The sequence below is a fragment of the Dendropsophus ebraccatus genome, chromosome 4 (genome assembly GCF_027789765.1).
Source record: "Dendropsophus ebraccatus isolate aDenEbr1 chromosome 4, aDenEbr1.pat, whole genome shotgun sequence".
Classification (NCBI taxonomy): Eukaryota; Metazoa; Chordata; class Amphibia; order Anura; family Hylidae; genus Dendropsophus; species Dendropsophus ebraccatus.
In genome coordinates this window covers 136,735,177-136,756,941 of record NC_091457.1, presented here as the reverse complement: position 1 = coordinate 136,756,941, position 21,765 = coordinate 136,735,177, and the positions used below count along the sequence as shown (strand labels likewise).

The following is a 21,765-nucleotide window of genomic DNA, read 5'->3' as shown; positions in this document are numbered from 1 at the left end:
ACAAATATTTTGTGAACATAGCCTAAAACTACTAGTAACAGCGTTTTTGGATTTTGTAAATGAAAATGACTCCTGGATATCCCTAAAACCGTGACTCTCTGTACTGGCCGGGACTTACTGGGTTTAGACTAAAAATCTGCCTTCAGGAGACAGGACCTGGATTTCTGGTAAGTATAGCTTTGTGTTAAAGCATGATAATAAGGAAAAAATTATTATAATGAATCTAAATTGCAGACTTGCTTTATATGACATCTACTGCTGATTTAGGTTTTGATTGACAAGATATAACAGTGACACTTTGATCCTTCCTATAATAATCAGGTGTTATCAGGTGATTGGTGACTGCATTATGGATCATCTCCTGCTTTTTACAGTATTCATTTCTGCTCTGACTCTGATAAATGGCGACTTTGTAATTGAAGGACTAAGAAATATACAGGTCAGTAAGACCATCATTTTCTATGCTCATTATGTGCATGGGGACATTTAAAGGGGTACTCTGGCGAAAACCTTTTTCTTTCAAATCAACTGGTTTCAGAAAGTTATTTAGATTTGTAATTTACTTCTATTTAAAAATATCCAGTACTTATCACCTGCTGTATGTCCTGCAAGAAGGGGTGTATTCTTTTCAGTCTGACACAGTGCTCTCTGCTGCCACCTCTGTTCATGACAGGAACTGTCCAGAGCAGTAGCAAATCCCTATAAGAAAAACCATTCCTGATCTGGACAGTTCCTGACATGGACAGAGGTGGCCAGTGTCGGACTTGGGTATCTGGGGCCCACCAATAAAGAACCAGAGAGAAATGACATGTCAGTCAGTGTTAGTGCAGGTTCTAAAGCTGGGGGCCCACCAAAGGATGCTTTGGTCCTCTGGTGGGCTAGTCCGACACTGGAGGTGGCAGCAGAGAGCACCACTTCCTGCAGGACTTACAGCAGCTGATAAGTACTTAAAGACTTGAATTTTGTTGACACCAGTCGGTCTGAAACCATTTTTGTTTCCGGAGCTTCCCTTTAACTGATACATGTATGATGTACAAGTACAAGTATGATGTGTTGCATATTTCCTACTTTAATACTTTATCTTTTCTTATTTTTTACAGAGAAGAAGCATTGATCAGGTAAGTAAGTGTAACGCCTGGACTAGTGGATCCACTGGACCGTCACCAGCGATGGCACTAACCTCACCAGGGAGCGGAGTCTAAGGGGCCGCTGGTTTTCACCAGAGCCCGCCGCAAGGCGGGATGGACTTGCTGCGGCAGGCGACCCCCAGGTCGTTACCCCTGGCTTGGTTGCTGGTGACGGCAGGCGAGGCGTGGCAGGAGCAGTAGGTAGGAGATGGTACTGGCAATGGTCTGTAGGTGAGACCGCACGTGACAGGCAGAACACGGGAACTAAAGAGTAACGGGGAAGCAGGAACCAGGAACAAGGAGTGGGGGCCAGGTAGCGGACAGGAATCAGGAACAAGGACTAGGGACCAGGTAGCAGACAGGAATCAGGAACAACAGGGAGCTGGGCCAAACGCTATGGGAGTAAGGATGGGGAAAAGACAGTGAAAAAAGAACTCTATGTGAACAAGAAAAAAAAAGTCCGTTGTTTGCAAAAGATGTTGGATAATAATTGTCAGGAACATTAGTTAACATCCGCCTCAAAAGACATTGGTCATTTAAAGGAAGACTCTGGCGCTAAACAGAAAAAAAAACCCCACTGACAATCATAGTTTTAATACTTTGAATTCCCTGCCATTCCCGCACACCCCTTGGACCTCCAATCGGCGTCCTTATTTCTTCTTGATTTCCGGGTTCGGCTCCTTGCATGCTCCTCGGGTCCCAGTCACGTCACCATCTGGCCCCTCTTTGAACCTCCCCCCTCCTTCTACACACCCCTGGTCTCGTCATACACGGCCCTCAATAGAGGGGGGCTGGCCTGACTAAGGAATGGAAATTAGGCCACCCACCCTCTATAAATAAATTAGATGAAGCCATTGACACAAGATGGCAGAGGGAGAAGAAAGTGGCCGGCCAGAAGCAGCTGCTGCAACTTCACTGATTGTGCAAAACTCTGCCGTGAAATTAGGGCTATGTTCACACATGTTGGATTCCCATTGCAGTACTGCAGCGTCCTCACAAAAATGATGCAGTAACACAGTTACATGACGCTAAACGGCAGAGAGGATCAGAGCCGGCACTGCCAATCCTACCTGTAAGATAATATCGGATAAAGTCCTTACTGCGAGGCTCAACTTCAAAGATAAAAGATGCTTGATCATAATATGTGTGTGGAGGTGAAAAGAAAAAATAAATACATTTAAAAAGTACTTTATTCCAATATCAATGTTATAGGTAGTAACAGTGTACTGTGTGGGTGGGACCACAATGAAATGATAAAGTACTGCAAATAATTCTGTAGCACAATGAAACTGCAATGTGTGAATACAACCTAGATGTTTTGCAACAGATTTGGGTGGGGAATGTGCAGGGTGGAGGACTGTGATAGACAGCTGAGGGAAAGCATTGCATTCTGGAACCTGTAGTACTGTGTACAACTGCTCAACCAGGAAGTACAGAAACACAAAGCAGAACAAAACCCCCAAAGCAAATGGATTTCTGGTAGTTTCAAAACGGGGATAGACAGGTACGCAAGGCTTCTGCAGGCAGCAGGTTCTACCTGGAGTTCCTCTTAAAAAAAGGAATAACAAAGGAAACACATGATGTACATTTACATAGCGGAGTGGCTTTAAGAAGTCTTTACAAAATCCTCAAGACTATTATGTGACTTTGTTATACCATAATAACCTTTTTGTGTTCACCCATATTGTCCATTCAGCCAGTAAAGGACATAGAAGTCTACAGCATAGACATCAGCAGCCAGGTGACGTCCCGCTTTGCCCATAATGTCATCACAAGCAGAGCTGTTAATAAAGCCAACATGTCAAAAGAAGCCATCTTTGATGTGGATCTGCCAAATTCAGCTTTTATTACAAATTTTAGCATGTAAGTATAATGAAGGTATATGGAATAGCTAGGATCAGTTTTTGTCTTATTTTAATAAATCTGAGCCATCGTGTTCTTAATATGTTCACACTACGTAAAAGCACGTCCGTTGTTGCCATCGGCAGCAACGGCCATACTTTATGCGCCTGTAAACACTGCCTTATCTGCTATGGGAACCAGGCCGGAGCGTATACACATCGTATACGCTCCGGCCGGGATCCCATGCGGACCCACAAATAACTGACATGTCAAGTTTCTGCGGCCGCAATTCAATGAATTGCGGCCGTAGGAAACCCTGTCAGTTCACACAATGAAGCGAGCGGCTCCAGCCGCTTGCTTCATTGTGTGCTGTGGGAGGTTCTGATGCGGGAGCGCGCTGGTGCGGCCACATCAGAACGCTGCGGCCGGAAAGATAAACCAGCCGATACTGCAGTGATCTGTGCAGAGACTGGGATGATCTGTGCAGAGACCGGCCGTTCCGTGACCCGGCCGAGTCATGGAACGGCCGGTCTCATACAACGTGTGAGCATAGCCAAAAAAAACGTAAAATAAATGTGCAAACAAATAATTTCTCGCTATATATTGGGAGAACTATGATTTATTTTTATTGTTGTTGTTGTTATTATTATTATTTATTGTTATTATTATTATTACGTTGGTTACAGTGTTTTGGTTTTGGTTACACCATTTTGTAGGATAATAGATGGAGAAATATATCCAGGAGTAATAAAGGAAAAAGAAGCAGCCAAGAAACAGTATGATAAAGCCGTCTCAAGGGGCCAAACAGCCGGGCTTGTCAGGTAACTATGAATATCATACAGTATGCATTAGCTCTTGATTTATTGTATGCCCATAGACATTGGACACAACTTAAATCTGACACCGGAGTACCCCTTTAATGGCTTGGCTTTCATTTGCTCAATTTTATCTATTGTCTTCTCAAATTAATATTAGGAGGAATATGCACTGTAATTGGGATGTATGATACTTCACGTACAGTATATGTTGTGGATTATTTACACAGGGCCTCCGGAGGAAAGACTGAGAAATTCACTGTGTCCGTTAATGTGGCTCCAGAGAGTAAAGTTACATTTGAGTTGGTCTATGAAGAGATGCTAAAACGTCGCCTTGGAAAGTATGAGATGTTCATCAAAGTTCAGCCAAAAACACTTGTTAAAAGCTTCCAGGTATACAGTATGTCTATGTTATATACTGAATTTAAACTATACCATTAAATGGGGTTGGCCACTTAAAAATAGTTCAGTGTACAGTATTAGTTTGTGTACTCACTACACTTACTGTGTACCTGCTGTGCTGTCCTGCTCTGTGGTGATTCTGTCCATAAGAGGGCCGACATGGAGGAGCATGTGACCATATTGTTGGAATGAGCTCAATTTTTTTTTCTCCTATTCAGATTGAAGTAGAAATACATGAGGCACAAGGAATCAGCTTTTTAGACGCCCAAGCATCTTTCATAACCAATGACCTGCAACCTGCTATTAAAAAATCTGTTATGGGGAAAAAGGTAATTTTTTTATGTGCTATAAAATAAATAAATGATGTGTCAGATCAAAAGCAGAAGAAGAAAAAATATGTCACACCCCAACCTGGTACAAACAGCAGAATAAGGGTGCTACCAATCCCTGCTTGTGCCCCAAATACTGTGCTATGCTAGTGCTTCCAATACTGTACTGTATACTCCAACAATACTGTGCTATGCTAGTGCTTCCAATACTGTGCTATGCTAGTGCTTCCAATACTGTACTGTATACTCTCTACAATACTGTGCTATGCTAGTGCTTCCAATACTGTGCTATGCTAGTGCTTCCAATACTGTACTGTATGCTCTATACAATACTGTGCTGTTCTAGTGCTTCCAATACTGTGCTGTATGCTCTATACAATACTGTGGTAAGCTAGTGCTTTCAATACTGTACTATATATTCTTTACAATACTGTGCTATGCTAGTGCTTCCAATACTGTACTGTATGCTCTATACAATACTGTGCTATGCTAGTGCTTCCAATACTGTACTGTATACTCTATACAATGCTGTACTGTATGCTCTATACAATACTGTGCTATGCTAGTGCTTCCAATACTGTACTGTATACTCTCTACAATACTGTGCTATGCTAGTGCTTCCAATACTGTACTGTATACTCTATAATACTGTGCTATGCTAGTGCTTCCAACACTGTACTGTATACTCTCTATAATACTGTGCTATGCTAGTGCTTCCAATACTGTACTGTATACTCTCTATAACACTGTATACTCTATAAATAATAATAACAATTACAATAATGTAAAGATTTTTCAATGGCTCCACTGTAGTGCTTTATCATACCATTAACAATAGTAATATTGGATTATACACATACCAATGTGATGGAGGCCAATAGGATACTTGGGCGTATGCAGCCTTCTGGATGTACTTAACTCTTATGTCATGAGAATATACATATATATATATATATATATATATATATATATATATATATATATGTGTGTATGTGTGTGCGCCAAACATAGGGCTTGGACATGTGCACAGGGATTTACATAAAGGTCTCTGTTTTATTCTCAGGGCCACGTCTCCTTTAAACCCGCAATAGATCAGCAGCGTTCTTGTGCCAACTGTGAAACCACTTTACTGAAGGGAGATTTTACTGTGACCTATGATGTTAATAGAGAATCCCCTGGAAACATACAGGTGAGGTTTTGTCTATAGTTTGTGGGAGTATTTAATAATAAATGCTATAGATCAGGAATAGGCAGCCTCCGGCCCTCCAGCTGTTGCCAAAGTCTCTCCAGACATTATTATAGAAATGTACTGTAGTTTTGCAACAGCTGGAGGGCCAAAGGTTACCACTACGTTTTTTTTAATGAATAGAACAGATGTCGTTTGTAATCAAATCAGCGTCTGTTCTTTTCTGCAGGGGCGAGATTGTATTGAACAGGCATTAAAATAATGAATATGTCTATTATTTTGGTTCGGTTAACAGCTCCCGGAAACAGTAGCTGTTCACACAATGTAAAGTACGGCCGGTGGCCATACTTTACATTGGAGTGAATGGTTCATTTATTTGCGGGCACACCGCATTTGCAAAAAGAATAATATTCCTGCAGCCCATACAGCACTATCGGCTGCAGTATTGGCACGGCGGACGTCAGTTTAACACTGTCCATTGCTATACACGGTGTTAAATGCAATGTGAACAAAGCCATAGCTAGACTATATCATTAGAGGCTGCTCCAGATAATTTTTTCTTATTCACAAATTAGAATTTTATATGTATCTAGATGTGCATGTTCAGGAGAAAATATAGTGCTTGAAAAAAATAATCCTTTAACGTTGACTTCCAGAGCACCCCATTAAGAAAAATGTTAACCCTTTAAAGGGAATGTGTCATCAGAAAATGAGCTATTGTTTAAATAATATTTTTATGTTAAACATATTTTTTAAGAATTTTTGGTGATTTTTAATTTTTTTTTATTTTACATTTTTTTTAGCTATATTATAAAATAATCCTAAAATCTTGCAATCGTGCCCGCTAATAGCTGCGATCCCGGGCTACATGCGGCACCCGGGATCGCGGCAGTTCAGAGGGGGGTCGCCGCGCGACCCCCCTCTGAACTCCCATAGCGGCACGAGGACGTTCAATAACGCCCTGGTGCAGCTATGGGTTAATGTCCCATTTTGACAAGATTCCAACTAGAGATGAGCGAACCGCGTTCGAGTCGATCCAAACCCGAACGATCGGCATTTGATTAGCGGTGGCTGCTGAACTTGGATAAAGCTCTAAGGTTGTCTGGGAAAACATGGATACAGCCAATGACTATATCCATGTTTTCCACATAGCCTTAGGGCTTTATCCAACTTCCGCAGCCACCGCTAATCAAATGCCGAAAGTTCGGGTTTGGATCGACTCGAGCATGCTCCAGGTTCGCTCATCTCTAATTCCAACATATAGCCTGGCCTGGGGTAGAAGACAAGATGTGAATTTAGTCTAACCTATGCATTTAGTTGAGCAATTTATCCTTATATTGGTGGCAAGGATTCTTAACTAGCAGCATGTAATTCACAAATGGCCTTCGCGAGGAACCCTTAACTGCAGTTTTCCAGTATGTGAAACACCTAGTGGCCGAATGTAGCATTGCATTTCATATAGGAAATGGGCAAAAAAAAAATAATTAATGAAGTAAATTGCAAAGATGTAGTATATCACCTCCCCTGCAGATTTACATTCTTTAGTGGTAATGACAGTGTCTATTTACATCTTACACCTTTTCCTGTGCTGTTAACATTTCATCTTGTTCCAACATCAACCAGATTTGGATTGCTAAACAGGCCATACAAATACACCTGTCACTCTCTCACTGCTGCCACTATGTCACTCGTATCTGCCATAACCATAAAAGCAATCCTCAATAGAATGGTAAAAACTTAACACCTTAACTGTGTTTTTTTTTTTTTATTACAGTGACCAACATTAATGACCCTTTATTGATGGCTGTGGAGCTGCTGAATAAGGCCCATGAATCTAAATCTGTTCCTGAGAGAAGTGTTTCTATGATCATACTCCTCACAGATGGAGAAGCCAATGTGGGTAGGTAAAAAGTGGTGATTTTTAATTTATTTTGTGATATGCTCTCTGAGATTTTATATATATATATATACACTCACCGGCCACTTTATTAGGTACACCATGCTAGTAACGGGTGGTCTTCTGCTGCTGTAGCCCATCTGCCTCAAAGTTGGACGTACTGTGCGTTCAGAGATGCTCTTCTGCCTACCTTGGTTGTAACGGTTGGCTATTTGAGTCACTGTTGCCTTTCTATCAGCTCGAACCAGTCTGCCCATTCTCCTCTGACCTCTGGCATCAACAAGGCATTTCCGCCCACAGAACTGCCGCTCACTGGATGTTTTTTCTTTTTCGGACCATTCTCTGTAAACCCTAGAGATGGTTGTGCGTGAAAATCCCAGTAGATCAGCAGTTTCTGAAATACTCAGACCAGCCCTTCTGGCACCAACAACCATGGCACTCAAATTACCTTTCTTCCCCATACTGATGCTCGGTTTGAACTGCAGGAGATTGTCTTGACCATGTCTATATGCCTAAATGCACTGAGTTGCCGCCATGTGATTGGCTGATTAGAAATTAAGTGGTAACGTGCAGTTGGGCAGGTGTACCTAATAAAGTGGCCGGTGAGTGTGTGTATATATATATATATATATATATATATATATATATATATATATATAAGCAGAAGTGGAGATGGAGAGTGATATAAGAGATTAAAGGAGTTGTCCAGGGAAAACAAAAATTGTCTCCATGGCTGGAGGTGGTGAAAAAAAAAATTAAAAATCCTCCTCCATCTCCTCCAGTCCCTGCCGCTGCCATGCCAACGGTCCCACTCTTCCGCTGGTCAGGGATCAGGAAGTAGAGATCACCAGGGGACCAAATCCCAGCACTACATCCCACCCCCTATTGTGGGCAATGGTGAATTGGGATGCGGCTGCACACGGATGCGCCCACATCCCAATTCAATAGAAATTAAGTTTATCCCAGCCAGTACTCCAGTACCGTCCTGGATAAACTCCACTGACAGTGGCTGTTCTGTGATACGGCCGGGTTACAGAACAGCTGGTGTCATACATTGTGTGAACACGGCCTGTAAAAAAATGTCAAAAAGATTAGATCCAAAATTTACACTCTAACTAAAAAATTAATCCAATATATAAACTTCTTTTATTTGAGGTGAATCAAACCCTGCGAAAATCCAAGAGAATGTAAAGAAAGCCATTCAAGGGAGATACACCTTGTACAGCCTTGCTTTTGGCTATGATGTTGATTATCCTTTCCTGGAAAAGTTAGCATTGGAAAATTCAGGAATTGCCCGTCGTATATACGAGGATTCAGATGCAGCTTCACAGTTAAAGGTAAATTGTTATATTTTATATGTTTATCAACAATTTTTGAAGATTTTGTTATTACTTAAGGGGTGCTGATCTGGCATCTATAGTTACTTAAAAGGAAATTGTCACCCAGATTTGTTTTAACTAATCATTTTTGGATTGTTATTAATGGGAGACAGCCGTCTTGCCTCCTCTACAGAATAGGGGACAATTAAGAGATCGCAGGGGATCCAACCACCGTACCCCTGATCTCCAGATCAGCCTCCTTTGTTTTGAATACGTGACCCACAGCTCTATTCATTCTCTATGGAGGCACCAGAGAGACCCAAGTACAGGGGACAAGTAAGTTTTAATCAGATGACCCCTTTAACAGCATTTACAGTAAAAAAAAATCATGGACAACAATCGACAGGACCTGCCTGGTCATTCTAAAGGTAGGGGGAGGCTAAGTTGTAAGCAACAGCTATTGTGTTTACCTCTGCTATCTATGTACTGGTGTCTTTATCCTGGTGTCTTCTTTGTACTTCTGTCTGTGATGATAAAGTAGGGCATTGTAGGAAACAATCTCTATAGAAGAGGAAATGTCAGCTTAGTTTTAGGCTTAGTGACCAGAATGGAAACAGCAAGATGCCACAATAATTTTATAATATAGTGAAATGGAAATGTGGGGAAAAAAATCACTAAAAGGTCTTGAAAAATATGTTTATCATAAAAACTTTTGTAACATTTAAACAACAGGCCATTATCTGATGACACATTCCCTTTAAGAGATCTGCTCTATCCATAGTCTGTATTCATTTAGGAGGTCTGGTCTGAATCTGTATTTGTTCTGTGGTCTGGGCTGAAGTATGCAGCTCCATGGAGAATGAATGGAGCAGTGGTGTGTGTGCGCCGACCTGCTACTCCATTGAAACCAATTAATATGTATGGCAGTTTATGTTGATGTATACACTCATGTTATCTTGATACTGTGCTCTTACATGTTAGGGCTTTTACACCGAAATTGCAAATCCAACATTGACTGATATTGAAGTGCAGTATCCTGAGAATGCCGTAGCCGATCTCACTAACAACAACTTCAGACATTACTTTGAAGGGGGAGAAATTGTTGTTGCCGGACGTGTAATGGATAATGACGTAAACTCCTTTATTGTGGATGTAAAGGCAGACGGGGTAAGTACAGATTGCCGTGACCGTATGTAAAATATGTTGTCTCCTCTATGTCAGTAGTCCGTCAGTAGAATGGTTTTTTTCTTTGTTACCTGCTTGGAGCTTAGTTGTATCATCTATGCAATCAGAAGAACCCCTCTACCCAATCAAAGCAGCAGCCTGTTGCTGCTGTATATGATGGACTAAACCCTTAAAGGGGTTGTCCAGTGCTACAAAAACATGGGAACTTTCTTCTAGAGATAGCACCACTGTTGTCTCCAGTTCAGATGCCGTTTGCAATTATCTATTCACTTCAATGGAACCGAGCTGAAACCCCCCCTTCAAACTGGAGACAAGAGCACTGCTGCCTCTGAATGAAAGTGGCCATGTTTTTTCTAGTGCTGGATAACCCCTTTAAAGGAGAAGTCTTGGGAAAATGAAAAGTTTCTATCAAGCATGGGGGCTGGGGGGAGCATAATAAACAAGCGCTACATAACTCTACTTGCGCCTCCGAAGAGCCATGTCACAGGCTCGTGGACCCCTGACAAAACTAATTTTCCCCCAAGTTCCGAAGTCCTCACAACTTGGAAGAAAATGCCTGACCCAGCTGATGGATTGCCCACTCAGCCAATCAGTGAGTGAAGGGGTGCCCCATCCCAGTCACTGACTGGCTGAGTGGGCAGTCCATCAGCCGAGTCGCGGCATCTCTAAAGAAAGAGATCCAGGAGGCCAGCGGGAGTCCCGTAGAATTATGACAGTGCTGCGTGTGCACAGGGAGAGGTAAGCAGAGCTTGTTTATTATGTTCCTCCCCACCTGCTGGAAAGTTTTCATTTTCCCCCCGACTTCTCCTTCCAGCATAAACTAAAAATCTATGTTGCTTCCAGGCTGCGGGGGACACAACAGTGCGGTATATTTACCTGTCCCGCTCAGGCACAGCTGCCGGTTCCTGGGCCACAGTAAGCTTCATAACAGTACGCTATTGGACTGTCACAGCAGTATCGGCTCAGTAGCATATAGCCGCAGCCTTCCGGGAGCTCACTGCATTATCATTTATTATGATGCAAGGAGTTGCGTTGGAGGTTATGAGTTCAGTCCATAATATACAGCAAGCTTTTGGACCATATATCACAGATGGTTGAATCTGGCCCTTTTTACTGTTATATTGCTACTTTTTTACTGTTATATTGCTTTACCATACCCTTCCAGAAACCCAGGAAGTACAAGGACTGTATAACCCCTTGAATTTTTATTTTTACGGTACATGTTTAATATACATTTAATATACACCAGGTGAACACAGCCTGATACAGAGTTCTGGATTTCAATTTGATTTAAATTCATGTAAATCTGTGAATAGGCAGCTACATCTTTAAAATACACTGAAGAAGTCCAGCTAGAAGAGAGGGATGATATGAGCATCCAGCAGAAATACATCTTTGGGGACTTTACAGAGAGACTTTGGGCGTATCTCACTATACAGCAGCTACTGGAGAAACGGTATGTAAAGGGGTAAGATGCAAGTGTACTGTAGAGTCAAAGGCAAGACTTGCAGAGTAGCATGCATACCAGATTGGATGGGGATTTTAAAGAATTCAACCTCCCTTACCATTATACCAGTATCCTCTGGTTGGCTGGCCAGGACTCCTTTCTGTGGAAGTGTATGTTTTTTTTTTTTACTTACCCTCCTCTCTGGGTTTTCCTGGCCAGACAGTCCCTTTAAAGAGTCACTTTCGTATTTTTTTAAATTTTTTTTGCAGAAATCAATAGTCCAGGTGATTTTAATAAACTTTGTAATTGGGTTTATTAGCCAAATAAGCCATTATCTTCATTTAAAAAGCCTTTTTCCAGGTCCCCCCTCCCTCCCCTTTTCCATCCACTGCAGAAAATCAGGAAATTGTGACTTGTTGCATCAGACGTACCCAGTCTGTTCTAGGGAGAGGGGAGGGGGGAGAAGGGAGTTAGCTGACAGCAGAAAGCAGATAACAGAGGATTACAGGCACAGAGCTGGGTGAACGCTGTAATCAGAGCTCAGAGAGGTCAGTGGTGACTGTCAGAGGAGATAAAGGGTGAGGTATGAGGAGATAAAGGGTGAGGTATTTGTAGATTAACTCTTTGTTGTCCTGTTTTGGTGTTTTATTTAGCTCTCTCCATAGGAGAACAATGAAGACAGGGGGGAGAGCTTCAAACTGCTTTTTCATGATAAAAATGCATTTTTCGGCTAATAAACCTAATTACAAAATTTCTTAAAATCGCCTGGACTATTGATTTCTGCAAAAAAAAAATTCACGACAGTGACACTTTAAGGCTTTACATTAAGGGAAACAACTCTAAACCCAAAAGATCATACACCAAGACAGTAATAGTCCTTTTCCGCATGGCAGAGCTTGAGTATTAAATATTCCAGTATGTTTATTCATGGTCTCTAATGAAATTTTGTTAAATCTAAGACTTCATGCAGACCTATCAGAAAAAGTGAACCTAACAATGCAAGCGCTGGATCTGTCCCTGAAATTCAAATTTGTGACTCCATTAACATCAATGGTTGTTATTAAACCAGAGGAAAATGGCAAGGGCAAAGAAGAACTAATTGCTGACAAATTTGTGGAAGGTAGGAACCCAAAGCAAATAGAAACTATACTAATTGTCTTTAAAACCATCACAGCCGTTCTTGTCAAAAAGAATACACTGTGTTGAATCCTATGGGGAACAGCGGCCGTTGTGCACAAAATGTATGGCACAACAGCCGCTGTTCCTCTACAGCTGTGGCAATAATTGACTTGTCAACAACGGCCATTGTTCACAGTCTGTTCTCACAATGTATGGCTGTGCTCACAGCCGTACATTGGATTGAGGTCAATAGTTGATTGAATTGTGGGCACACCCAAAGGTGCCCACAATTCAAATAACCATTCAGTAGTATGGCGGTGTTGGCCGCAGGAATATGTTAAAATGCGGCTGGTGCTGCACTGTAATGTATACAACAATAGGCCGGGTTAACAATACGTATAACACCGGCCGCTCTGTGACCCAGCCGGGTCACATAATGGCCGCTGTTACTGAAGATCATCCCAGCCGGTACTGCAGTACCAGCCGGATTATCTGGTGAATTCGGATGCAGACACACCCACATCCCAATTCACGTGAGCGTGAGCCGCACCCTACATTGTGTGAACTGGCAGGTTCTCTGCGACCGCTATTCAAGGACATGTCAGGCAGGCTGTGACGTTGCAGCTGGAAACCCGGCTGCTGGCAAATAATGACATCCGTGGGTCACAGCATGGGGTGAGAGTGGTGCAACCGGGGCAGGTAAGTATGCTTTCTTTATTATGTTCCCATACCACCGCCTGTCTGAGATTTTTAACTTTGGTGGTACTTCTCCTTTAAAGGGGTTATCCAAGCTTAGAAAAACATGGCCACTTTCCTTTCCTTCAGACTACTTAGCCAGACTGGCGTTGCTGGAGCCTGTAGCCAGCTAGGCAGCTAAATATCCTTGAAAAATATAGAGGACATTCAAACAGGTTTGGGGACGTTAAATGGGTAGTTCTGCTTTGTAGCTGCCATGATGGTACCACTCATTTATTCATTTCCTCCTGCATCATGACATTTTGATACAGTGTATAGATTGACACACACAAAGGAAACTGAGCTGCTAGTCATATGCGGCCCAATTAACTTAATAAGGCTAATTTTCTATTTCAGTTTTGACAAAGAAACATAATAAACCTTCAGCCGCTAAGTCACCAAACTGGGGTAAGTCATTTGTAATAATAATAATAATAATAATAATAATAATAATAAAGTGGGATTTGGATTTTTTTTTATATACCTATGGTAGTGTTTAAGATACCAGTTTTAGTTTATTTTCAGAAAGCATCATGCCCCTCCCAGTAATACATAACCTTAGTATACTAGCTCAGCTTTTTTTTTTACTGACTCTGCTTTCTTTATATGTACAAACTGATGGGAGTTAAAACACTTTTAGGCCTTGTTTAAATACAGTGGAAAATCCTTCAAATGTTTTATCTAAAAATGTGGCTGTAGGTTTCACCCTGTGCATTGCAATGAAAGAATTTTTAAAGGGGTACTCTGGAGAAAAATTATTGTTTTCTGATCAACTGGTGTCAGAAAGTTATATAGATTTGTAAATTACTTTTATTTAAAAATCTCCAGTACTTAGCAGCTGCTGTATGCCCTGAAGGAAGGGGAGTTTTCTTTCCAGTCTGAGGCCTAGTTCACACTGAGCAAAAAAGGCGGTGTGTCCGCTGCGGAATCCCACCGTGCTCAGTGTCCTGCAGTGAGTGAATGGGAGGGAGCGAACACGTCTGCTCCCGCCTCTCTGCGTTTGAAGAATTAACATGTCAATTCTTTAAGCAGAGTTGGGAGGAAGCAAACGCGCGTGCGCCCTCCCATTCACTCACTGTAGGACACTGAGCATGGCGGAATTCCGTGGCAGAGAGGTCCGCTGCGGAATTCCGCCATTTTTGCTCAGTGTGAACTGGGCCTGACACAGTGCTCACTGCTGCCACCCCTGTCCTTGAAAGGAACTGTCCGGAGCAGGAGAGGTTTTCTATGAGGATTTGCTACTGCTCTGGACAGTTCCTGACATGGACAGAGGTGGCAGCAGAGAGCACTGTGTCAGACTGGAAAGAAAATTCCACTTCCTGCAGGACATACAGTAGCTAATAAATACTGATAGACTTGAGAATTTTAAATAGAAGTCATTTACAAATCTGTATAACTTTTTAGCACCAGTTGATTTAAACTTTTTTCCCCTCCAGAGTATCCCTGGGGCATGTAAAAATAATAGCAGCGTATCCTCACATCTACAAATGCATCTTCTACAACATGTTCGTCTTTCTCTTCATAGTTGATTCTGACCCTCATTTTGTGATTAATGTTCCTCAAAAGAACGATGCCTTGTGCTTCAATATTCAAGAGAAGCCTGGTGCGATCCTGAACTTGATTGAGGATCGGGAGCTTGGTAAGTTATAGCCCCATATCAGTCCTATTTATTCTTAACAACATTCAGTTATCATCTTCATAGGGTCATGTTGCATTTCCACCAGAGTTATCTTAAAGGGAAATTATCAGCAGGTTATGAGCATCTAACCTGCCACTATGTACTCATTATGTATGGGGCGCTGAGGATGAAGGTAAGTTTCTTACCTTGATCCTTAGCACCATTTTCTGGAACTTTGTCTTTTACTAGATATGTAAAAGAGGAGGCTTGGTGCACTTGGGGCGGGACTACCAGTGTCCCAATCTGCCTCAGCTGGCCGCCCTTCTAATGGATACTGTGACGGCGCTCTACAGGACTGGTGGATCAGTGGGTGGTAGTCTCGCCACCCTAAGTGCACCAAACCTCCTCATTTACATATCCAATAAGCTACAAAGTTCCAGAAAACAGTGCAGAGGATTAAGGAAGGTAAATTACCTTCCTCCTCAGCACCCTGTACGCTATAGAGAGATATCAGCAGGTTGCATGCTTCTAACCTGCTAATAGTTTCCCTTTAATGCTGGAATGAACATCTTCTCCTTAAGGTATTTCAGTAAATGGAGAACTTATTGCAAAAGAGAAATCTAATGAAACCTATTTTGGAAGAATTGGGATTGTAAACAGAGAGAGGAAGATAAAAATCGAGGTGACCACCGATAAAGTCACTGTCCTGAGCCATAATAATAAGAGAACGTTCTCATGGCAGGAAACGGGTTCTACAAGCATGGAAGGGTAAGAAACATTTAATATAACATAATACAGAACGATTAAGGAGGTAGTATTGTTAGTTTCACCATGAATCTGGCTCCTTGTGGTAATGATCAGTTACTGTTATAAGCTTCGTCCATCCATATGTTTTTCAGAAATGGCTGCCACTTGGTAAAACATAATACAGCATGCCCCAATTGGCTCTAATGTCCAGTTTACCACACTGCCCTAGGCTGGGGTGCTGGGAAGAACTCGTAGGTACATAATATAGACAGGAACACCAGCAGTCCAGTAATACCATTCATGGTGTATTAGGACAGCTTCATAAAACACTACTACCACTGACTGTCAACACGTTTCACACCTCTGGGGTCCTTACTGGGGACTGCATATGCTGGCCAGGTCTGCCAGAGCAGAAGCTGATGTTACTTAGTGGCTAAAAAAGCAGGATCCTGGAGGCCCCCACCATGACAACCGTAGGAACTAACAGGTTATAACTAGAGATGAGCAAACTTGACGGATTTCTGGCTCGTATGAACCAGAAATCTCGGCGTCTGATTCCCGCTGTTTGCTTGCTCCGTGCAGCGGGTGGATACAGAGTAAGGAACGACTAGAAAACTGGGATACAGCCAATGCCAATGGCTGTATCCCAGTTTTCCAGGCGTTCCTTACGCTGTATCCACCCGCTGCACGGAGCGAGCAGACAGCGGGAATCAGACGCCGAGATTTCTGGTTCATACAAACCAGAAATCCAGAAAGTTCGCTCATCTCTAGTTATAACATTGGTCTCATGTATGATTTCTTTCAGGTTTAACCTGGTAATCAACAAGAAAGCAAATGTGACATTATCAATTGGAGAAGGAGCAACATTTTTTATTCTTTTGCATGAAGTTTGGAAAAGTCATCCTTTCCCTATGCGTTACTTAGGCTTTTACACCTTAGATGATTATGCATTCTCCAAAGGAGTTCACGGACTGTTAGGTAAGTATTGTATTTTATAACCGTAATAAATTTGATTTCACCATTATCCCGCATTCATGTTATTGCTTTTTTAAGGACAATTTTTTCATGGTATTGATTATGAAATATCCAACCGTCACAAAAATGAAAAATCAGGCAAACAAGCTGCAACAATGAAAGTGAAGAATCATCTGCTGGCTGTGACAAGGTACAGACTGATTTGCCTCATATACTTAATAAGGGTGCGTTCACACGTACAGGATCTGCAGCAGATTTGAAGTTGCAGATTCAATGCAAAGTAACTCTGGGCCATCAAATCTGCTCCGGGTCTGCTAATCCCGTATGTGTGAACGCACCCTTAAATTAGATGTATTGTATAAAAAGTAGATACCAAGGTGAATATATCCATCAATATATGCAGTACTTATTGTATGCAAAACCAACCATTGCAGAATTATTGGGACAAGTAACACCTGTAAATACACAGTTTATGGTACAGCCTTCTGAGACACCAGTTCCATTGAATGGGGCCTGTCTGCAACCTTGGTTACCATTGAATAGTAAAATACATAACCACTAGAGATGAGCGAATACGATTCGATTGAGTAGGTATTCGATCGAATATTGCAGTATTCGAAAGATTAGAATTCAATCGAGTAGTGAGAGGAATACGCGGGAAACATTCAAAAGCCCTCCCATCTCAGTTGGTGCTTTTTTTAATCCAATGACCATGCTGGGAGGCCGTGAGGGACCCTGGGAGTACGCACGCAGCGCGAAAACGGCATCTACCCTCATTGGATAGCTGAACCACATGACCTCGAATCCTAAATACTTGCCTCCCGCCTCTCGACCGCAGATGAGCTTTCAACCTAGCCAGGGAGAGATCTTGCAGCAGGGAGAGAAAGGTTTTTGTAGCGTTTTGGTTAGGCAGGCCTACTACAGAACCCAAAAGACCTTTTCAGGGCTAAGATCAAGCGAAAAAGTCATCTCTGAATCAAAAGCACTTCTCAGTGCTAGGAAATAGATGATATAACAGCAACATCAGCATCAGCAGGTGTATTCATTCCAGTACCCTGTGTGTACAAGTGACTTATAGTGTCCCTGTTTAACACCACTAAGGGCACGTTATACATATTGTTCCAGTAGCCCGCTAAGGGCATCTGATATATACTGTTCCAGTAGCCCAGTAAAAGGCACGTGATACATATTGTTCCAGTAGCCCACTAAAAGGCACATCATACATACTGTTCCAGTAACGTTCGTACAGCATTCCGCGTGATATGCGCGAATAACATGACGCCCTGCGGATGCACATTGGAATCATGTATGTAACACTGCGCAAGAAATACGAACGAAATGTGTGAACATTGCCATAAATGTTCGTAAAGCATTCGCAAATATTTTTCAGAGAGTGGCATTATACTGTGATTTTGGGGTGTTGGGTGCACCCAGGCATGCTCCCCCTGATGTCACAGTATCATTCCGGAGGTGTTTGCATCATTTAAGGAGGTTTCATGGGGGACTTGGTTACCTCCAAGTGGGCGAATTTTGATTTCCAAGTGCTGCTAATTTTTTTCCCATAGACTATAATGGGATCAAATACTCGTTCGAATAGTCGAATATCGGTGCCTATTCGATGCGAATTCTCAAAAGTCGAATATTTCACTACTCGCTCATCTCTAATAACCACCTATTGCATGGCATATTTTTCTGCTATTAGTGAATATATGTAATAATAATAATGTGAACATACAATTTGGCACATGTTATATCCATGGTAAGACAGTGATTGTGGAGTTGTCTCCATGACCTGGGGTTGAACTTGTGTCTAACAAGATCATCAGTGTGGAGTGTATGTTCTTTGTATTGAAGGGGAAGCCCGGGCATAAAAATTTTAAGATATGTTATTGCCCAACAAAAGTTATGAAAGTTATTAATAGACACTTATTATGGGAAACACACCTATACTGCATTTTCCCTGCACTTACTACAGCATGGCGTGTTCAGGTCTCTGTAAAGTTGATGATGTCCCATCACATAAACTGCAAACACCTGCTGCAGCGGTGGGACAGACTGGAGCAGCAGGAGTTGGCAATATATGTGACGTGACATCACCAATTACAGAGACCTGAACACGCCATGCTATAGTAAGTGTAGGGAAATATAGGTGCATTTCCCATAATAAGTGTCTATTAGTAATTTTCATAACTTTTGTTGGGCAATAACATATCTTAAAATTATTTTGCCTGGACTTCCCCTTTAATTGTTGATTCGTTCTCTGTATTCCACTGTTTCCTTCCACACATGATGAAATGTTAGCGCTATCTTCACATAAACGTATCCATAATGTGAAAGCCCACAATAGCTAATTTAAGGCCCTTTTACCCGAGTCGATAATCAGATAAATGAATGTTCGTAGGAACACTCATTCCAGACAATCCTCCCTTCGATTGCCATCGATCGGCACACATCATTTATGGTTTGCATCAAAATTGTACAGCTATAGGACTCCTTTGGATTCCCACGCCCATTCAGTGCGGAAAAAGAACAGAAGAGAAGACCCATGCTACTTTTCCTCAATCTTGTGGTCAAAACAAGTGGATTTTGAAGCCAATAGGGCTCATGGGGCTTCCTAGGGTTTTTCCGCTAGAGCATTTCTTTACACAATGTATATACAATTCCTATTATTATTATTAATAATAATTATGGATATATTTTAGGGGTTCAGAAAAGGACTACAGATCAAACTCCATGAATGGCGTTAGGACTCCCTGCTGGTTTGTGCACTCCAATGGAGAGGGACTGATCGATGGAAGCCATACTGATTATATTGTACCTGATATTTTTAGCAATGTATAATATAAATTTGCTTTATTAAATCAAAATATCAGTGTGATACATTTAAATAAAAGGGGTTTTCCAATGTGGATGGATGGAAGTAAATCAGAATTATGTTGACATCTGTCCCCAGCATGGGCATATACATCTCTGCTCCAACTATAAGGAGGTTGACCCATAAGGATAACCCTTTCCATATCTACTATTGGGGTATATTCACATCATAGAGAATAGTCCCTTACTGTGTTAACTATAGCATAGTATCACTAGAAACACCTGTGGCAGATTTGCAGGACTTGGGTCAACCTTGCCTTACAATTATTTACCTTGGCTTCATGTATCACTACATATATGTGGCATCAATGGTATCAGCCGATTGCCCAGAGCTCCACCATTTGGACCTATGTTGATCAGTTGATTGTCAGGGCCCCTTATATTATAGGCTTTTGTTATAAGTCTACTATTATATGACTTTGTTATAGGGTGTTAAGGTAGAAGGCACCACATACTGTATACTGAATCAATGCAAATAATAAATATATAATATGTTATCTAAAACAATCTTCTAACATTTAATTTGGCAGGGTTTAAAGGGCACTTGTCACCCCTTTCATGCTGCCTGAGCAATCAGAGGGGAGGAGCCACTAAAGATTCTCCTGATGTCTTGTGGTTCAGGCAGCATTGTAGGATTTATCCTTTAAAGGGAAACTTTCACTAGGTTTATGCTGCCTTAAATAAGTGCAGCATAAACTAGTGATAGCAATACTGAACAGAACAATGCAATACTTAATTCTGTTCAGCGGTTCTCCTGATATGCAGGAGAATGGGTTTTGTGCCACACAACTCCACCTGTCCTCCAGCAGACTGTGCTAGTGCTCATAAGTATCTAGGACTACTGAGAACAGGCACATAATGGAGCAGAACAGTTATTGTGCTTGTTATTAACATGGGTCTCTCTGAATCCGCTGCACAGACCAATGTGAGGGAGACATCATTCTATTCAGCTTCTTTGTCACTAACTTGTCCTACCCTTAGATAGGTCAGCACAAATCTACTGACAGAGTCACTTTAAGGACCATGGAAATCTACATTTTTGCTTGTTATTTATGTTTTCTTTCTTTCCTTCTAAGAGACATAACTCTTATTTTTTCCCTTTACCTTTACATAGCATTATGAGCCATTTTAAGCCATTCACTGTGTGGTGAAATTGACATTAAGGCTGGGTTCACACTACGTATATTTCAGTCAGTATTGTGGGCCTCATATTGCAACCAAAACCAGGAGTGGATTAAAAACACAGAAAGGTTCTGTTCACACAATGTTGAAATTGAGTGGATGGCTGCCATATAACAGTAAATAACGGCCATTATTTCAATATAACAGCCGTTGTTTTAAAATAAAAGCAAATATTTGCCATTAAATGGCGGCCATCCACTCAATTTCAACATTGTGTGAACAGATCCTTTCTGTGTTTTCAATCCACTCCTGGTTTTGGTTGCAATATGAGGACCACAATACTGACTGAAATATACGTAGTGGGAACCTAGCCTATATCTGTATTTGTGGGTTGTTACAATTGTAATGATACACAATAGGTGCAGTTGCCATCATGTTTTACAACATTTTCTTAATTTTTTTTCTTTTTAATCAACTTCCCTTACCTAAATGTTATGACCCATATATGTTTGCCATTAAAGGAGAAGTCCGGCCAAAATTAATTTTTGATATGTTGTTACTTATGAAAAGTTATACAAATTTCTAATGTACATTAATTATGGGAAATGCTCATATAGAGCTATTTCCCTTAATTTAGTAGATCAGGAAGTGTTAGAAATATCTCTGAAGAAGTGACGTCACGACCCAGGGTGTAATTCCTATGGAGTGTCCAGCCGGGGGCGCTCTCTATATAGAAGTCTATGGGACTTTATTGTTTCTATGGGTTTCTATGTAATGTAATGTAATGTAATGTAGTGTACAGTGCTTTATTGAATGAATACATCTATGGAATACTTTGGGGAGCAAGTGTCCTTGCTCACCAAAGTATTGCATAAATGTATTCATTCAATACATTCAATACACAGTAAGCCCGCCGATCCGCCGCATTCCCGCCGATCCGCCACACGCTGATCCGCCGCATTCCCGCCGATCCGGACCATATACATTGAACTACAGCTCCCATCATCTGCTTCTAGTATGAACAGG

The 21,765-nt window shown here is 41.5% G+C and overlaps 1 protein-coding gene across 1 annotated transcript; it reads left to right on the top strand.

The window, feature by feature from the left end:
* Positions 1-349: 349 nt before the first annotated feature.
* On the top strand, positions 350-19,584 carry LOC138789337 (inter-alpha-trypsin inhibitor heavy chain H3-like). The gene is made up of 19 exons (XM_069967942.1): positions 350-439; positions 1,101-1,118; positions 2,824-2,990; positions 3,686-3,790; positions 4,015-4,177; positions 4,405-4,515; positions 5,579-5,704; positions 5,931-5,940; positions 7,476-7,601; positions 8,754-8,935; positions 9,899-10,084; positions 11,419-11,558; positions 12,509-12,669; positions 13,761-13,811; positions 14,929-15,042; positions 15,603-15,789; positions 16,574-16,746; positions 16,822-16,933; positions 19,446-19,584. The coding sequence occupies exons 1-19, from the start codon at positions 350-352 to the stop codon at positions 19,582-19,584; spliced, it is 2,361 nt and encodes a 786-aa protein (XP_069824043.1).
* Positions 19,585-21,765: the final 2,181 nt, after the last annotated feature.